At 40.9% G+C, this 20612-nt stretch overlaps 3 protein-coding genes and 1 pseudogene across 3 annotated transcripts in view; 1 reads left to right on the forward strand and 3 right to left on the reverse strand.

Moving 5' to 3' along the window:
• Positions 1-2484: 2484 nt before the first annotated feature.
• The window catches only part of LOC146480370 (uncharacterized), a 54355-nt gene continuing 36227 nt past the window's right edge, over positions 2485-20612 (reverse strand). The window contains exon 3 of the transcript XR_014864697.1: positions 2485-3220. The gene's annotated coding sequence lies outside the window, so the exon portion shown is untranslated. The remainder of the gene's footprint in view (positions 3221-20612) is intronic.
• LOC146480371 (uncharacterized) lies at positions 3259-6682 on the reverse strand. The gene is made up of 2 exons (XM_085109521.1): positions 5810-6682; positions 3259-5037 (listed from the first exon to the last, which is right to left on the reverse strand). Exons 1-2 carry the CDS (start codon positions 6405-6407, stop codon positions 3791-3793), a joined length of 1845 nt encoding a protein of 614 aa, XP_084965647.1. The 5' UTR covers positions 6408-6682; the 3' UTR covers positions 3259-3790.
• On the forward strand, positions 9254-10878 carry LOC146480372 (uncharacterized; annotated as a pseudogene).
• Positions 14020-19987, reverse strand: LOC146480373 (uncharacterized). Its single transcript, XM_085109314.1, has 2 exons — positions 19344-19987; positions 14020-16586 (listed from the first exon to the last, which is right to left on the reverse strand). The coding sequence occupies exons 1-2, from the start codon at positions 19957-19959 to the stop codon at positions 15418-15420; spliced, it is 1785 nt and encodes a 594-aa protein (XP_084965440.1). The 5' UTR covers positions 19960-19987; the 3' UTR covers positions 14020-15417.

Here is a 20612-nt window from a genome sequence, read left to right on the forward strand (position 1 = left end):
TAGTTTACCGAGCTTTTGTGGAATTACCACGACACTTGTGCGGAGTCAAGTTCCTCCGCGCAGCTGGTATACCCTGTACGGCCTTGCTCAGCTTCTTTACGTTTACACCCCCTTATATACCCCCCCCCCCCCGTCCTTTGCTATTGGCCTAATACTGAATAATTTGCCAGAGAGGAATCGGTAAATGTCCTAGCGAACTATTCCACCCTAGAACGAAAACAGTACATTACCAAATTAGCAAGGAGGCTACAACGACTCTCAAAAGTTGCTGACACTGTTCCCCTTTTTCGTGGTTTAATGTTAGTTGAGCAAACCGCGCGTCGTCACTGCTTCCGTTTTACTTTGAAACACCATTACTTGGGAGGGAAACGCTATAAACAAACAGTGTTCCAACATGTTGAGGCCAATTGTAACTGCCATAGAGAAAAAAAAACTACAGGATTAGGTTTTCAACATAGCTACCTAACTCACCCTAGTAAAATCAAGCACCTTGTTGCGAGAGGCAAGAGTACAGCCACATAAAAAAACTGAAACAAGTTATTGGCTTTATTTAGTTTAATACGTTCTGCACCCTAAAGTGATATAGTAATAGTAGTAGGCGGCCACTTTTCAAAGGTACCGACATTTTCCCAGTCAGATCATCATAGCTCTCGTGAGCGACCACGACCACGTTTTGAAGATGGTTATTTGAAACTTTCTATTGTTTTTCACCTCCCATATTAAAGCGACCACTTTACGCATGATTCGATCTCGTCATACATGCTGATTTGTATGCCTAGTTTGTAAATATACTGGTGCGCGCAAACCACAGCCCCTATCAGGGTAGGCTTTTGTACCGATTATGCTTTGTTTCCCCACTAAAATGCTCCACCTTAATGCTCCATTTTCCCCACTAAAATGCTCGGTCTACCTCAAAATGGTCTCTAAAATGCTCGGATAATGCTCATTATACAGAGGTTTTAACAAGGTGTTAACGCTGACACTATCAAACAAAGGTATTACAGGGTCACAGCGAAAACAAACATGGCCGCCTTTGAGGCTTTCACAGTAAAACCCTGACTTCTCCTCAGTCTGCACTCGGCTGTATTAGGGTGGCATTTGAAATTTGTTTGAACTTCGAGTACAAGTCTTCATTTTCTCTTAAAAAATATATTTTTATTTTCTCTGAAAAAAGAATCAATTTTCTCGGAAAAAGCCACTAAAATGCTCGAAAAATGCTAGCATAATGTACAAAAGCCTACCTATGGCATCTTCGGTCTCTGGTCGAGTCTATATTGGCCTGTCGTGTTCTGGTTCGGTGATTTAATGCTTTGAAGCCGTCGAATTAGACCTGATCACTGTTTTAGTTATTTCCTGCTAATGGCTAAACGCTTACATCTAGCCAACGTTGTACGATGGGCACGGTTCTGAGCGTTTTTCGCTGTTTGAACGCGCGGAAATTGGGACGAGATAGAAAAGGGAGGAGGAGGGTTTCCTCTCTCTCCTCTCCCCCTTCTCCGTTTTTTCGCTCTCGTCCCAATTTCCGCGTGGTCAAAATACGAGGAAGGCACAAAACCCCTCTAAAACGGTTACATCAAGGTAGGTAGATACAGACATCTTAATAGTATTAAGGACACTTTACTAAGCTGTGTCAAATTGGATTCTGCATGTAGATAAATCATAAACTTTAAGTTTACTGTTTTCGAAATTGAAAACAAAATCGAAAATGTTTTTGGGACTACCAAAACTATATTAAACTGAAGGTCTGGGCCGAGTTGTTCAAAGTTCGATTAAGCTAATCCTGGTTTAAGGTGAACTTTGATTCGAGTTCAAATTACTAATCAACGAAGACTCTTCAAAAAGGTTTTTGTTCCTCAGTTTTGACTTAGACTTTTCTTTACTGCTGGCTTAAAATTAGCTTTTAAAAACATTTCGGACTCATGTTTATACTTTATTTATTTATTTATTTATTTATTTATTTATTTATTTATTTAAATGGTCGGATGGCAAAGGATTTAGGCTAAACATATTGGGTGGTTGCTTAAGGGAGGTTGAACCGTCAACGTCTTAGAAAAATATTTTGAAATTTGCTCTCCGGCCGTCCAATATCTCACTTCAAAGGCGAGTATGTTTTGAGGATGACCATATAAACGTGATGTGATGCCCTCGCAAATACGCTGCAAACGAACTTGACAAGGTAACCAGTTGTCTGCTAGATAAGACGTTTTGCTTAGACCACACGCAGGCGCTGATTTCGAGAATTAATGGTAAGCTCGAACTCTTGGCAGTGGGAAACGAAATAGTGGCTGCAAGGTGTAATGATGATGTCGCCGGCGCACTTTTTTGCTATTTCTTCCTTTTTACAAATTGTTTCGCAGTGGCAAAAACGCATAAACTGAATGCCGTGTTCTATTGCTCTTTATGAATGCGACATATTAAGAAAAAGGTTTTTAGGCGCTCTTTTGCAAAATAAGGTTCGGGTTGAATATCACGTCAAAGTCTGGAACCAAAAAAAATGCGCACTGCTCACGGTTAATGAAAGTTTTTGTTTTATCGAAATGAAAAGACAGTGGACTTTGATGGATTCCCTGTAACGGCTAATACTTTAAAGATAGGGGGTCTTGAGTCATAATTGTGTACGCTCGGGGACGCAAATATCAGGTACATGGGTTTTTCATGCGAAAAATGGGAGAAAATTTATTCCACTACAGTGCTTTAACTACGAACTGTCCTTATAACTAGAATAGACTCACGATATATTGGTAACTGTAAAACTAGTCACACCATTTCAATTACTTTTTTTACAGTTCTTCTCTTGATATAACATCTAAGAAGACGCTAAGCTGACCATGGCTTTGCGAGTTTGCTATTTTCCGCTTAGATATACTGATTCCTTCAGCAAAGAGAACAACGAAGTTTTAAAAAAGCCAATACGAAATCATAAGCTTTACCTATGACCTATATCCCAAACTTAAGTCGTTATTGTATTTAAAATCCTCAGCCAAAAAACCTATTTACTTTAGAGGCTGCGCAGTTTAGTGTGACCTGTAATTGTTTCATCTGCATCTTGGCTAGTGTACACAACATCAGTCTCCCCGATACGAGAAAACTTTGAAGAATCTGTTTTCTTACAGTCAAAGGCGAAAACAAAAACAATCACGTGATTTCACTCGACGTGTTCATTTTCCCGCGTTTAGCATCCAAGAGGACTTCCATAAAACTACCAGGGTGATCTTTACACCTTTCAGCGTCAAAGTTATCTGATCGATGTGTTTCGCAGCGCTTAGGATGCTTAAAGAAAGGCCAACCTTAAAAGTTATTAGTACCTCCTAGGGTAATATGAATTCGAGATAAGCCCACAAAACCAGATTTCGTCGTCGTTTTCATCACCTTTTAGAGGTCCGTTCAAAATTTCACGAAAATTACACCCGTTCGATATATGTGGAGGTCCTTCTCTTCCGGGAATTAGCATCAGTTTCAAGGTCGGTTTTGTGATTCGTTTGTCCTTTGAAGTATCCGTGAAGCAAAGCTTTAGAAATATGCATACTTTTCAGTAAGCATGGATTCAACATGGGATTATACATGTAGAGCCAACTGTGAAAGTTGAACTCCAGGGCCAGTTGTTCAAAGCCCGATTAAGCCAATCCTGGATTAACGTGAACTTTGATTCGAGTTTAATTACCAGTCAATAAAAGTTTTAACTTAGAGTTTTCTCTGCAATTAGCTTAAAGCTAACCTTTAAATACATTTTCAACGAGCGAGATGAAAACCTCGATTAACGTTTATTCGAGGATTAGCATTAATCGGCTTTCTAACAACCGGGCCCTGCTGGCGCTTTGTTCAATTCGCTTGCAGCTTTTTCCGCTGCTGAGTCAGCAAGCACAAGTTTCCATTCCAGCGCTCTCTCGTATCCGCGCAACATTACAACCCGACGACAATTCAGCGCCCATTTAAACGGAAACACGGTGTTCTCGTTTCTAATGAAGTCCCGAAGATGAAGTCCCAGTGAGGATACAAGCGATTTCACAGACGGCATTCTCTTCTTCCTTCTGAACGAAGCGAGCTCTTTGTCTGTGCAGGAAGCTAACAAAGATGCGCGCAGAATCATATTAAATTGATCTGTAAAATTGAGGTATTCCACCACAGTGGACAGCCCGGATAAATGCGTGAGTTCAAAGTTCCCCGTGTCTTTCAAAGCTCTGTTACACAGGTCATCTAGGCCGAAACGGTACGGCAACACGTGAATGATTTCTGGCATAAAATTTCGGGGCCAGTTGTCGGTCTCAGTCAACATGACCGCGTGAGGATTGGATTCGTTCAGGAAGCCTTTGAATTTTGTCAGTAAGATGGTGAGTGGATAATAGTCCCACAAATTAGAAGTTGTGACGCGGTCATATCTGAGATCGATAGGCAGGAATGCTTCAATATCCAGGACGTCACATAAAATAAAATGGAACTTCACCTGGTCAGTGCTAAGTTTTTCGAAGCACTTTTGAAGGATCTGTGTCAAGTAGATGGTGTACATCTTTGGCAGGGAGGCAGCGTAACAGCTGGTTTTCTTGATTGCTTTGTAATCCCACCCAGTGAATGGAAGCACATCGGGCGGTATGCTGTAGTGAAACTCGGAGTTTGCAGTGAAATGGTGAAACCCTCGACCCGTGAGAGTAAAGTTTTGTCGCGATAACTTTGCCGTCTGTGTAGACGAATGAAAAATGCCTGTGTCAATAAAGTGCTGGGTAGAAATCCTGTGTTCTTTAGGAATAGCATACAGGTAACGACTTAGCCCATCATCCCTTTCTGAATCAAAGGAGTTCCTCTCGTGTCTTAGTTCCTCGACCCATCGCCCTTTGCGCCGCGACAAGCCAAGCCACGTGGTCCAAACGCTCTTAAGCTGGCTCAGCTGGTCAGCAGAAACCTCCATCAAACCTCCTGTGAGAGTGCGCAGTTCAGTAGCAGTCACGAGGTCTTGAAGTGCTGACGTCAGAAAGGCAAAGTCTTGCTCTAAAATGCACACTGAATACCAAACACGAACCACTGAACCAGCCACGTCTTCTCCTCCTACAAAGATTGCAACAAGAGGCTGTTATAGCAATTTTGGGAGCAATGTTGCTGCTCATAGACACAGCCGTTCAGAAAAAGTTTGGGGGCAACTAAAACAATCCGGTATGGTATAATTTTTCTTCATTTTGAACAAGTAATCTATAGCGAACATTAATTCGTGTTCCCATTTGTCATCATTAAAAGCTACATCATTGGGTAATCCTTTCCCGGACTTTTGGTTGGCTTAGAGGCTATGGAAAATCAGCCGTTATATCATTTCTGAGAAATAGCAGCCAGCTGGTCTTTGTTGCAAAATGAAATCAGCAAGATCCATCAACTCATCGACTCAGACGGACTGTAGACGGATAAATTAGAACAAGTTTCTCCCTAAAAATACCTGACCGTACCGCTTTCAGATCACGAAAACTGAAAACCCGTCTTGGACCGGTTTCTCACCTCTATTGTGAATTTGGCCAATGAATGATCAACTAACAGAATGAGAGACTGACTGACTGATTGGCTGGCTGACTGACTGACTGACTGACTGAATGAATGAATGAATGAATGAATGAATGAATGAATGAATGAATGAATGCAAGGATGGATGGATGGATGGATGGATGGATGGATGAATGAATGAATGAATGAATGAATGAATGAATGAATGAATGAATGAATGAATGGGTGGATGGATGGATGGATTGATGAATGAATGATGAAACAGCTGGATGGGTAGTCTGAGGGACGGACAAAAGATGGATGGAGTGATGAATCAATGAATGAAACATACCTTTGTATAGCATGAAGAGAAGCAGGATTGTTCTGGCTAGAGTGCATGGACAGATATCGTTTAACACGAAAGTTACCTTCTGTTTATAAACATCAGGTAAAGATGCAATTGTGAGTAGAACATTCCTTGGATCACCAACTCCACACAACAACAGAGCCAGCGGATTGGAATACTCCTCTCCTTCATTCATCGACATGTTGAGTAGGTTCACAGCTGGTACATTGCCCCAGTAATAGGTGGCCGCGAGGCCAGCATTTCCGCTCTCTTTCAACTCAAAAAGCTTCTTCATTTTTTCAATCAATTTAAGCGTGTTTTCAACAGATTCTTGGCATGATGATTTGTGCTGTACCCAGTTGTTTCTCTGACATTCTGTGCCACAGTAAGAGACTTGCAAACAGTTACTACACTTCATCATTCCTTCTTGTTTAAGACTGCAGCTGGAACATTGCGTCTTCAGCGCCGCTGCATCGCAATCTGGCTTGTGTCGCCATTTATCCTGTATCTGGCATTCCTTGGAGCAATAGAATGCCACTCTGCATCGTGAACACCGCTGAGTGCAGGCTGCCTCGCACCGCCAGCAGTGACCAGCTTTGTTCATGATCGGTGCTGCTCTGTACTTATGATCAGTTCACTAACATATCATGTCACTGAAGTAAAAATGGATAAAAGAGGACTCGTATATTACTGAATAATCCGTTGCCATCAATCGAGTTTGAAATGCTTCCTCTACCGTCAATATATTGTCTTTCCTTGTTAATCTTTACTCACCGGGCTGTATGTTACAGAGCACTGATTCACAAATCTGACCATGCTACTATGGGAATCAATTGGCAAAGAGTATGTTCATTACTTTATTCGAGGCAATACACATAATGTATTTCGTTTTCCTATTCCGTGTGTGACGTGGATATCGTCCTAGCGTGACTTGAATGGTGACACTTTCCTTAAATTGACACTTTCAATTTCACGTTTTTTTCCAAGGTCACGCGAATCAACGCCTGAGACTTAGGCCTGTCCCAAACGTCGTGCTACTGCCGTACCGAACTTAGATCAATTTGACCAAGCAGTGGCACGGCAGTGGTTTCAAACGTCAAATTTAATTCAGTCTTGCCAAATTCTATAATAGAGAAATGCGTAGAACGAGCAAATTAACCCCAAAAACATAAAAATAATTTATGAATTTAGTTCGGCACGGCAATTGCACTCCGTTTGAAACCAAGTAGCACTACTGGCGTGCGGCACGACAGAGCCTGCCGTGCTATTGTCTGCCGAACTGAACGGTTTCAAACGTCGTGCTACTGCCGTGTTTAAGTCGAATTAAATTCTTGAATTTAGTTTGGCACGGTAGTAGCGCGACGTTTGGAACAGGCCTTAAAATCGAGGTCAAGTGACTAAAAAAAAAAAACGATCGCAATAAAGAAAAATGATAATGACATGGCTGCGGTATAAAATGATAACTTTTTCTTTCAAGCTGTAGTTACTCTAGTTTTACTCGTGTTGTTCTGGGACCATATTCACGTTGAAGCCAAAAAGAAACGGGACGACTATTAGTAAAGCTGGATAATGTACCTACCTGTTTCAGGCAATCCTTTCTAAACATACAGCTTGCTTATTTGGTCTTAGGGTCTGGTTCTGTGGAACACCTGTCCTTTAAACAACTTTGGCAACCAATTGAGGACGCCGTGCTACTCTTTGGATCAGCCGGCTTTACAGGAAAACTTACAGCAGGCCGGTTGCGCTTTGCAGATTCAAGGAAGTGATTTTATTCCCGATCCGAGTCCTTCCCTTTTCCTTAGTGTGCGCTTGTAAGCCGTTTCGCCTCCACACTCCTGTACGCACCGCTTATAAGAAAATTAGTAGGGAAATGATCGTTATTTATGTGGGATAAGATTAGCGCATTTTACTAGTCGTCCCAAGAGCAGTGTTGCCACGTCTAACCCGGAAATGACGTAAAGGATCAAGATTTCCGAGAAAGGAGAGGGAGTTTTGAGGAACCGGGGCAATTGAACCCAGCAAACATGAAGTGTTCTCAAGCAGTATATTTCGGCACATAAACAGACACAAACCAACGGGCTGTGTCATGACACCCAAGCCCATTCGTTCTGAGAGCAAATTATTTCGCACGTGTACAGTACATTGGAGTATTAAAAATCTAAAACGTTTTCACGTCTGAAGTCCCTTCTCGGCCTCGGTACAAGAGCCATGGCCCGTAAAATATTTTAATTCAAGAACCTGGCAAAGAAATTAATTACAAAATGTCTAAAAGGGAGTAGTTTTTATATTGTTAGAATATTTCCGAAACACACCAACAGATGGAGACCGGGGTCGAAAGTGGTTGCAAGCCTCTTTAAATTATCGATTCGTTTGCAGCACACCTACATCCCTAATACAGCAGGTGGAAACCTTTGAATGTCCCTCATTTAAGTTTTCAGGCTATATGAATATTGAAGAAATCAAATTTTATGGTAATAATTTGACATTGTATTTCCGTTCAAACACTGTAATTTACTCCATGTTCAGTATTCTACTTTAAGGGGGCTTGTAGCAACCGTCTCATAGTTTCTATACCTTTTTTTTTTTTCATTTTTGTAACAACACTGCAATGAGGAAGCCTTCTTCTATAAACGCTATCGTTTCTCCTTAAGCGTCCTCATCACTTTCTCATTAGTTTTAATTTTCTCTTTGTATTAGTTTTTTTGTAACTTGTGTGTGGTGAAATAAATAAGTAAACAAAAAAGGAGGGAGAAGTGACACCTTAATATAGCCACTACTTTCATTCGGACGGTACGAGATGGAATATTTATACCGCGTTTACATAAGCCGTTTTATTCTCAGGCAGCCGCTCCGTTTCCCTTTTCCACGCTCACCACGCGCGCCCAATTAACGCAGGCTCACGCAATAGTCGAACTTACCTACGAGAATATGAAAGGGACAATTAAACCGCAATTACATGACACTGGTATGTTTCACATCGGTGCGAGAATCTCGCTTCAGTACAGCTGCTGGGGTGAACAAACTAACCTCAGTATCTCGTGCAGACATCAGATTTGGACTGGCATTATGTAAACGACCTCGGAGCCGTGGGGAAACAGGATGAGCTGGTACCGGTTTGAAAAATTTACCGATGCCAGGTAAACACTGCCTAGTTGAAGTTGAGAGCTAGGATATAGCAGAAAAAATGTTTTCTCTCTTAGCTACATTAAACGAACAAAATATCGATCGGAATTTTGGCAGGCTATGTTTCATAAGGCTATAAATTTTTTCATGAAATATTGGACGGAAATGGGACAATAGTTTGACAGCCTCCTGGGTCCATTCTTCACACCCGACCCCGCTTTAATAGCACTCAGTGACCTGAACTCATCCAGATCATGCGCACTGACGATAAGTTCGTGGAAACCAAGTTCTTCTCTAAGAAAAAAACAAATAAACATTTAAATTGTATTCTATAGCCACCCACCACCAGAAATCTTCATTATTGCCCATTGTCATTTCAAAAAAGACGCATAACGGCATTATAGGTTACAAAATGCTCAAGAAAGATCAGTGTTGGCGCTGTGATACTATATGTGCAGCGCCGCCTGCAAAGATCTACTGCGGCAGATGCGAAGTGGCGTATTACTGCAGCGATAAATGTAAGAGTAGCGATGAGTTTCGACATCAAGTGGATTGCCAGACGGCTTCGTTGAAGAGGAAATGTTCTGGATGCTGTAAAGAGGACACTGAATTAAAGCAGTGCGGTAGCTGTCTACAAGCTTGGTACTGCGATCAGATATGCCTAAAGAAATCCTGGTCAACACACAAACCCCACTGCCAACAGGTTTCAAAGAAAACCAGTGAACTGTCTGATCAACTAAAGGATGTCTTCGACTACAAGGAGTCCGCACAGTTGCAAGGAATGGCAACTGTTTATTACTGGGGTAACATTCCTGCTACGGATCTCATCAACCTTCCTCTGAACGAAGGCTGCGACTATTCCAAACCTTTGTCGGTTCTCGCTTGTGGCGTTGGAGACCCAAGGAATGTGGTGCTGTCCTTGGCTCAGCTTCAAGAAGCTTATCAAGAAGAGCTCACCTTTGTTTTGAACGACATTTGTGCCTGTACACTGGCGAGGACAGTTCTTATTCTGTACATGCTTTTGAAAGGTAAGCTTCTTTTATTATATCAGTTGCTGTCCTACTTTCGATTTGATCGACTATAATCGGCCATTAACAATTGATGAAAACAGTTTTGTGGACGCACGATGGTGTAGTTGTTCACGAACTGTGCCACAGATGAGTTCATGGTGTCGGACAACAAACTTTTACTTCCGTCACATTATCTCTGTTCACTCACGTTCTTACATCCTTCAGTCATCTGTTCTTTCGTTCAGCGGATGGGACTACAAAGATGTCCGGTAGTGGGGCCACTCGTCATCAATCCTTAAGATGTACAGCGAGTATGTGAGTCACGTGCTTCAGAAATGCGCCTTAAAGTTGGCCAGCGGACAAGGCAAGTTCCCCTTCCTGTTGTGCAACTGTATGGAGCTCGCCCCATTCGTTCCTCCAGACCGGAAGTATGACCGGGTGACCACCTCAAACATTGCAGACTTTGTTCCGCTATCCAACATTCTGGACACTTTCAAGCCACTGCTAAATACCAATAACCCTTCCTCAGTTATCATAACCGAGTTTCTAAACTGGATTCAGTTCACAACTTTGAAGACAGAAGCGATGGAGCGGGCCGAGTTCATGCCACGGGGCGACTGCTTTCGAAAAAAAGTTCTCGAAGACACCAAAGATCCTGCCATTTCCAGTTCTAGAGCTTTCCAAGGTTTTGTGGAGTACCACAACCATAGCGCTGAATTCATCCAGGTCCTCCGAGCATCTTTGCTGATCCCTGAAGTCCCGGATGAACGTAATCGCAGGCGCACATGGAAGTCAGTGGCTGACCATAATGGGCTGATTGCAAGAAATTTCGTTCGCTGCCAAAATCGAGTCTTCCCGGCCAGGTGGATGCTAAATTGCCGCAGAGTTACTATGATGAATGGCTTTGAAAGAGCCGTAGAGTAGATCGTCAAACCAAAGTGAAGTGTTAACGAACGCCTGCCTTTCCCATATTTGCCATATTTGAAGCAATTCTTCGAAAGCGTGTACGAACGATACGTAATACACAATAATAACGTACATGTATAGTTATCGCTAATACAATGATTAATCTTCAACTGAAGGACCGAAAACGATATCCAACTAAACCGAGCATGTGCAGTTGGTCCCTGCAACATACTTCATTAGTTCGTTTATTCCTATAGTTTTCTTTCCATAAATGCATTTGTGTAGATTTAACCAGATTCTTGACAAAAATTATAACCTTCTGGCCTACATACGGAAAAGGATGCTGAAAAATATTGGGTTCCCTACTTCCTGGGGTACTCCTATGCCATTTGCGTGCTTTTTCTCTACGTTCCCACTTGTCACTGACTCAAAGAGTGCTGTTTTTACACCAGGGTCTCGCCACCATTTTCCTGCCCCCCCCCCCCCGCCCCACTTTACCTGTGTATGCGTTCCGCCCCACTCCCGAAGACGTTGATCTGCGACAGTCTTATCTCATTGACCAAGCGTATCTGCTTGTACAGTGTAATTTCTTTCGCAAGTTTCAAACATGGAATGCCAGTTATTGCACCACATCCTTTCTAGGATTCGAATTTGCCAAAAAAACATCGTTGATTTTATCTGTATCGTTGTCTTTCTTTTTCATTTTTTCACTACGATAGCTGAAAGATATTCCTTGCATTGGCCATTAAACCACACTATAGCTGTATTACTATTAGCTATTTTATTACACTTCGCCATCATTAAATTTTAGAGGCTATTACCACAATGAAATGAATGTTGTCTTATCGCTGCTGTGTGAATTCTGAAGTTTTGACTGTTGATATAAATACTGTTTTACCACAATTGTTTCTAATCTCGCAATGTGATTGGCTGATTTTCCGTTGTCGATAAGAGTCTAGACAACGCTTGCGTCAATCAGCGCGCGGAAATTTTGACAGTTATTGTAAAAATTTTCTTTGACGTTGATATTGTGGTAAAAAACAAATCGAATGTGGTTTAGCGTTGTCTGCACTCTTATCGACAACGATATTCGTCATCACAGTGGTCAAAATTTGTTGTGGACTCACGCAGCTGCGCCTCGTGAGTCCACAACATTTTGACCAATGTGATGACGAATATCGTTGTCGATAAGAGTGCAGACAACGGTAAACCACATTCGATTTGTTAAATATACAAAGGAACAAACAAAAACTTTCGGCCGGGGTTCCCAGGATTGTTAAATATCCCTCGTTGAAAAAGCGATTTCTACAAGAAAGCAAAGCGTACTAGATAGTGTTTCTCATTCTCTGAAAGCAGACGAACTCAGACGTTTTACCAAAACTGTGTGGATAGACAAACGTGCTTATAATTGCGCAAAAACAGATTAGATAATGGAGTACAAGAACAGGTCATCTTTCACCTTTGTATTGTAATATTCGGAAACTTCATAATAGGCACCGGCGGAGGGGAAGTGGGGCAGAGAGAAGTTGTACCGAGGTTTTTACAGTATAGAAATGAACTTTAAGTATAAACTGTGCTTCGAAAACAAAACCCAAGTAGTGGGAGATATGAGTTTTGGGAGAAGAGTGATTCACGCGAGTTATAATGTAGAATATTGAGAGCAGAATTCATCACCAATTACTGAGGGCCACAAAACATTCGTGTCTGGTGACTCACCGCTTGTATTAAACCGATCGATACTTAGCCTAAACAGACAGCACACTTAATTGAAGGGCTGGTTACGAAACCTTGCCATGGAAACAAATTCCAACGATAGTGTTGATATTTACGTTGGAAGGGCTGCGACCGTGCACAATTCTTTGTTTTAACTTAATTAATTTCTTCAGTGTGCCGCCTTTTTTCCATTATTCATTCAGTTTCAGAAAATCGTGATACCTGCCATTCCGCAAGTTTACTTTGTAAATGTTGCCGAATTACCATTAGAACTTCTTTCATATCAGGTGTTCATTGTTACAGTTCCAATAAAAAGACAAATTTTCATTGCGTACATTATATTATGCGCATATTATATATTCAAATTTAGTAGTATTCGGGTTGACAAGTCAGATTCATTCTGACCGGCCAACGCAGGTCAAATTAAGGCAGCATAGAGCTGAAGTAAACCTACAGTAAACCCAGTACCGTCTAATGAAACCACGTTCAGTACTAACAATATAACACTAAAATAGGAAATAAAAGTACAATTCCAAGGGTGGGTTAAAAAAGCTAAAATTCCTAAAATATATAAAATATTCAGGCTTCCTAAAATTTCCCAAAAATATCTAAAATTCAGGCTTCCTAAAATTTCCCAAAAATATCTAAAATTACTCAATTCCTTCTTTGAAATAAGGGCAGAATCATTAAAAGATATGGTCTCCACAGCTGCAGAGAAGGAACGGAGGTTTACTCTTAAATCTATGGTGGTCCACTATACCTTTAACCGATTGGGGTAAGGTGTCTCAGTCTATTGCTGACCTATGTCTTGGCTTGAACAAAAGAAAATGCTGTTTGATTCGCAAAGCGACAAGACACCACTGGATTCAAGTCCAACGCGTTTTATCTTCTTTTTTTATCCTGTTTTTGTTATTTTATGTCAAGTAGTATCTATATGCAATGCAAACATTATGGCTTAACGAGAGAATCTGCTGTGGAATATACACGGTTCATGTACCACGTATGACAGCACTTCCTGTTTTTTTCAGTAAGCGGTGAACAAACACAACTAACCCGAGTGACAGGTGTATTTGTAATGTTTCGTTGCTGCGATCTTCACCTTAATAATGTAGAAAACACAGGACGGTTTTATTAATAATAAAACATGCTGAAAATGCGTTGTAGCCTATTGCCGGGCTGCCTCAAGTCTCAGTCGTCATTTGTACATGTCTACAGGAATCGCCGGTGGCTAAGACAGCCAAGAGCGTGATGCACACTCGCAGGTTTTCTTTCCGCAGTTTCTTTTAAGAAGGTAGCTTGTGTTTGTATATTCAGGTCAAATCTCTCTAATGATTCAGTTTTATGTCACGGTTTTTGCTTGCGGAAACGAGTAGTTAGTTTTCCCGTTCGTCATATAAAAATAAACGACAAACATTACCAAACCCCAAAACAGACACGACAAAATAAAACAAAGCTAAGACATGCTGATATGCAACAAGAACAACTTTATTCTACCCATTTAGAGCACTACAGCTGAAATGACATAAAAAGTCAATGAAATAGAAAAAGTTTTATTGGCTTCCTAAAATAACTTGAGAGTTAAAAAACAAGGAAGCCAATTGACATGAAATAAAGAGCAGAAGGCTTTACCTAGGGGATATGAGGAAGAATGACAAGCGAGTACAAACGGCGAAATCAGCAGTGCAACTTAACGACAAAGAGCACTGGCAATGAGACCTGTTAACAGGCTCATTTATTTAATTTTCACCTGTTTGTGTAATACAAGAAAAGGCGATGGATTTCCACTAATGCGCAAATTTTACGCGTTTACATAAGCGGTTCACATATCGCCTTTTATTTTATTTGCTCACGCTAAGCTTGATTTACGTCCGTACGCGGTAAGCCCGTAAATTTAATTGACGTTGCATTAGAAGTCTACCTTTTAATTTTTCTCCGCGCACAAATTTACAGAGTAATTGAAATCCACCCTAGGACACGCGCGCGAAAAAAAACAACAACAACAACAACAACAAACAAACTAAACGCGAGAGTACCTTCACGAATACTATTCTCAAAATATTGCCAAACGCTGACTAACGGAGAGGATAAGATGCACCAAACATTGGATTTCATAGGTAACTATTGGCCCATGAAGACCCATATTGGTCGATATTGGTCCGTGATGATCCATATTGGCCACAATTGGCCCATGTTGACCCATATTGGCGAATACTGACTCATGGGGAGCCATGGTGGTCAACATTGCCCTATGGTGACCCATATTGGCCAATGTCGGGCCATGGTGATCCATATTGGCCAATATTAGCGCATATTGGCACATGGGGAACCATGTTTGTCAGTATCGGTCAATGGTGACCTATGTTGGCCAATATTGGTCCATGGTGACCTATATTGACCAGCATTGGTCAATAGTGACCCATATTGGCAAATATACGTGTATACATGGGGAATTTTTTTTACAATCGAGTGTGTATATTTGTAAAATTACAGCTTCCATGTTATTATGAAGATTCAAATGGCAACGTTAGCAGCAACATTTTGTTTGGAGCACTAACAGATTGCAATACCTTCCAAATATCGGTAGGAGTCCAAAAAATGGCTATGACTGGACTCAGTTCATGAGGAAGTGAGTTAAAATTGCCAATGCAAAGAAATTTCGGGCAAACATGCTTAACAGACAAAAATGTCGGGAAAACACAACTACAAATAAACTCGACACTGTTGCCTAAAATTAAAAACAAGACGATAACCTAGTATACTTGTCCGTAACAACATTTGCGATATCGGAAACAGCGGTTTGTAACATCTGGGGCTCTCGAACAGACAATCTTGGAGAGAAAGAGTAGTTTATTTGTATCACTGTTACTTTGGTTTGACGATCCACTCGACCACTCTCTCAAAGCCAGCCAGCATGGTAATTCTGCGGCAATTTAGCATCCACCTGGGCGGGAAGACTCGATTCTGGCAGCGAAGGAAATTTCTTGCAATCAGCCCATTATGGTCAGCCACTGAATTCCATGTGCGCCTGCGATTACGTTGATCCGGGACTTCAGAGATCAACAAAGATGCGCGGAGGAACTGGATGAATTCAGCACTGTAGTCACGGTAATCAACAAAAGCTTGGTATGCTGTAGAATTGGAAATGGCGGGATTCTTGGTATCTTCGAAAACTTTTCTGCGAAAATTGTCTCCTTGTGGCAGGAAATAGGAGTAGTCTATCGCCTCATCCCTCAAACTTTTAAACTGAAACCAATTTTGAAACTCGGTAATGATTACCGAGGAACGGTTCCTTGGGTTTAAAAGCGGCTCAAACGTATCCAGAATTCTAGCGAGAGAAAAATAATCCGCAATGTTGGAGGTGGTCACGCGGTCGAACGTTTGTCCCTGTGGAAGGAACGGAGCGATCTCCACACAGTTGCACAGCAGAAAGTAAAACTTTATTTGTCCAGTGGCCAACTTTAAGGAGCATTTCTCAAGAACATGACTGACATACTCATCATACATCTTAAGAATTGATGACGAGTGGCTCCAACGTCGGACATCTTTGTAGTCCCATCCGCAAAACGGAAGAAAAGATGCGTGAAGGGTGTAAGTGAAATCGCCTTTATTGCCACCTATTTGGAAGTCAGAACCTGTCAGAGTAAAATTCTCCCGAGAAAGTAGTTTTCGAGCTTTCTTCCGCGACAAAATCCCGTTTTCAAGCCAGTCAGATGTTGATTCCCGATGTTCCCCGGGGATTTCTTCTAAGTAGATATCAAATCCATTCTTTATAACAGGATCTTCAAACTGGCTGCGTCGAGCGTCTGTAATCCAGTCTCCTCCACGTGAACTGAGCTGAAGCCAGGTGCACCACACCTCAGAAATTCTCTTAAATTGCCTGTGATTCATCTTCATTGCGCCTCCTGTCAGTTCTTCAAGGCTGGATGCCTCGATCAGTTCCTGCAGCGTGCGGATAACAAGCTGAAAGTCTTCTTCGCTGAGACGAAGAGAATACCATATCTGCGTCACTGAGCTTGCCACTTGTTTCCCCCCTGAAAAGTGAATTCATTATTACTTATCAAAATTAAGCGTTACATTTTATCTGTTGGGAAAGAGTGCTACAATAAGAAACTTGTGTTTTGTGTCAGTTTTTCGTTCTCATTTTACTCACCACAAACTAAACGATCACTAGTATTTTCAAAAGTATAAAAGATAAATCATAATTGAGAGACGATCGACGTAATGTTCGCAACTTATTTCATTGTTTAAACAATATTAAGGAGCTGCGAAAAGGGGTGTTACTAAACAGAGTAACGCAGTAACGAGAAAACGAGTAACGGCAAAAATATTCCACAGGTTAAAAAAAATCATAAAAATAAAGGGAAAACGAGTAACGGGAAATAAAATTCGACATTAAAAACATAAAAATATAAGAAATGAATTAAACATAAATTGCCAACATAGATCGCGTGGAATGGAATCGAAGACATCTTCGCGCCAAAAATATCGCGTGGCCAATTCCTCCTGGGGTCCTTCCTCGATCGCAGCTGGTGTCATGGAAGGCAAGGCCCTGGGAGGATTTCTTCCTCTTCTATCGCATAGATTTGTTTCACAGAGGACAGCTACGCTAGCAACTATAACTGAAAACAAGGTTACAGAAGAATGAAGTAAGCTTATAAACATTGTTTGTTTGTTTGTTGCCGTTCTTTCCTTCGCTGCTTCATTTATGTTTTTTTCTCTTGCCAAACAGATTACTGCAATATCGTCGTCATTTCGGACAGTTCAAGACAAGGTTTTTCTCATAGAGTACAAACACATTTGCGGGCAGGTTTTCGAATCTTTTAGCGGACAGAGTAAAAAGAAAATAAAGCAAGAAAATGTTTTTTAAGTAACGAACAGATTCAGTGATTTTGTGGCAAAAAAAATCGAACTTTGCCATTTCAATTCGTTGTAAAAATATAGCACAATATGGCTAGTATTACTGAATGATTTGTTATCGAAGTATTGTTTGTGATTGTAGAAATGGAGCAAATCAATAGGCCATTTTCATGATGGCGTCATTTGACTACAACTACCAGAATTCATTTTTTTTCCTTTTCAAATTCAAATTTTGTAATCCCAGTGGAGAGCAAAGAACAATAGCTCTAATTAGCATGAGAAAACAAAAAACTGAAGGATTCTGGTAGTTGTAGTCAAATGACGCTATAGTGAAAATGTCTAATTGACTCATGATTCAAAATATACATCAATTTATTTCGCCTGAAGCTGCGTTTATTTACTTGACTGAGATGTTTAAATAGAAATTTGATACCGTATTTATTCGATTAACCGCCCTGGGCGCTTATTTCATTCTGGGCTCATGAGGATGGGCGCTTATAATTTTCCCAACATTTTCAGAAAGCGAGGAAATTTTGAGAGAATTGTAAAACAAATCACAACAAGTTTATTTTGCTTCAACGAGACAAAACAAAGTGAAAACGCTATCATAAAGAAGGCATAAACAGTATAAAAGTTCATAGACCACTGTATCTTAAACAAATTTTGGAACAAAATTACGTCGCGATCGGATAACGCTAGTACAGTAATGTGTTTTTTTTATTGGGAGGGGGTTGGGGTGGGCGCTTATTCGAGGGTGGGCGCTTATAAACTTTTTGGGCTTTCAGGGTGGGCGGTTATTCAAGGTAGGCGCGTAATCGAATAAATACGGTATACAACACCAAATGTCAAACCACTTTTGAAACCTTCTTTTGTCTTTTTTCTCGTTTAACCTGTGATATCTTTCCCCGTTGCTATCCAAATACAAAATATTTACAATATCTTAAATAAGTACAGGCACATTAGTCAGCCAAGAGGTGGCAGTTCTTGGTTTGTAACCGCATGTCTATCGCATTCTTGGAGGCTTCCGATCAGTACACGTAAGAATGTGAATAAATTAAAAAGTGGTTCGCACTACAATATTAAAATAATATTCACATTTAATTAACTTAACTGAAATTTTTCTTTTCTAATCTATTTTCTTGTTTTTTCCCGTCGAATTTTATTTCCCGTTACCCGATTTTTCTTAATTTTTTCTTATTTATTTATTTTTTCAACTTGTGGAATATTTTCAGTTGCCGTTACTCGTTTTCTCGTTTCTCCGTTACTCGTTACTGCGTTACTCTTTTCAGTAACACTCCTACGAAAAGAAAGCTTGAAAAAATTCAGAAAAAGAAAAAGAAAGCCTGAACTTTTTCAGGCACAAGATAGGTTTGGAAATAATTTCAGCGCCTACCAACTTATAAAACCTAACCAACTATAAAAACTGTGGTGCTGCGTCGGTGGAGCAGGTAGTGAAACCGAATATACGTTTTATCCACTGAGTTGAGATTCGAGAGCTGACGTTTCGAGCGTTAACCCTTTTTCAGAGTGCATCCAAGCTTTTTAGTGTGGCCAAATTACCTTACCTACAAAAAATATCTTTCGAAATGATCCAATTTGAGAAGTGCCGTTTCTCGATGACCTAGAAAGTACGTTAACGAAGGGCTCAGCTCTTCTCTCAGCCGAAAGCATTCCCTGAACAGCACTGACAAGTCGAATTTGGATTTCCCGTTCGAATGTTACTGAACAAACTTCTAGACTTGGGCTTGCATGATGGGATTTTTATATCGCCAACTGTTACAAGTTATTTACATTCTTCCTTGTAACACATCCTTCTTCTCAGGGAAATGCTATTAAAAATGTGAAAGGTAGTTCCGATTTCGTTTTGATAAAGAAACCATACTTAGCAGGATCGACGCAGCATTAGACTGGCCATGATTGCAAGGGCTTACCTTTGAACAGAAAATACAGAATAAGAACTGTCCTCGCCAGTGTACAGGCGCAAATGTCGTTCAAGACGAAGGTGACCTCTTTTTGGTAAGATTCTGGAAGCTGAGCCAAGGACAGCACCACGTTCCTTGGGTCTCCAACGCCACAAGCGAGAACCGACAAAGGTTTGGAATAGTCGCAGCCTTCGTTCAGAGGAAGGTTGATGAGATCCACGGCAGGAGTGTTGCCCCAGTAATAAAGAGTTCCCAATCCTTGCAGATGTGCCCACTCTTTGAAGTCGAAAATTTTCTTAAATTGATCAGACAAGTCATAGGTCTCCTTCGTGATCTTTTGGCAGTAGGCTTTATGTGTAAGCCAGGATTTCTTCTGGCATTCTTTATCGCAGTACCAAGCTTGACGACAGCTTCCGCAAGGTTTCAGCCCAGTCTTCTCTTTTCCGCAACCAGAACATTTCCTCTTCAACGAAGCCGTCTGGCAATCCACTTCATGTCGAAACTCGTCGTTACCCTTACACTCATCGCTGCAATAATAAGCCATTTCGCATCTGCCGCAGTAGATCTTTGCAGTCGGCGCTAAACATATAGTATTACAGCGCCAACACTGGTCTTTCTTGAGCATTTTGATCAAACTTTAACCAAGATATGTTCTGTTTAGTTTTAACATGTAAAATGTATGATGACGAATAATTTAATACTTAGAACTTAAAATAGATTTCCGAGAATTTGTCCCAAGGGGGACCCCTTGAGTTCTTTTCTAGAGACGGCAAGGGAAGGGAAAGGCAACTTATATTTTATTTCAGCGCGCCTTACAAGTAACGCCAATAACAAATTTTTCTGAATAATAAAGGAATAGATCATTGATGTCTGTATCATGATATGTGATGAAACACTAGCGCTCTTCAGCAATCGGCAGCTGCTGAAGCAAAGCGAGGATGTACTCTTTTCTTTTTTTGACTGTTTATCTAACAGGAGCCTATCACAAGCGCGAATACACTATGCAATAATTCTCTGGGGATTGGGGGATGAGGGTTGCACGGTGGGTCGGGAGAATAGATAACCCTTCCGAAGGGCTAATGTTTTCAGTTATGCAGTGTTAGTTTTACCATCAACTACATTGCTACGCGACCTGTGAAGTCACAACGCTTCGCCACCACTAGTTTCGAAGAAAAGAATTGTTCTATAAAATCTGTTGACGTCGTCTACAAACGGAAGACGTCGTGTAACAGCTATTGACTACGTTTGCGTATAGCAGGCAAGTAAGATTTGCCGAAA

Source organism: Pavona decussata, unplaced genomic scaffold, assembly GCF_977016875.1.
Source record: "Pavona decussata unplaced genomic scaffold, jaPavDecu1.1 SCAFFOLD_53, whole genome shotgun sequence".
Classification (NCBI taxonomy): domain Eukaryota; kingdom Metazoa; phylum Cnidaria; class Anthozoa; order Scleractinia; family Agariciidae; genus Pavona; species Pavona decussata.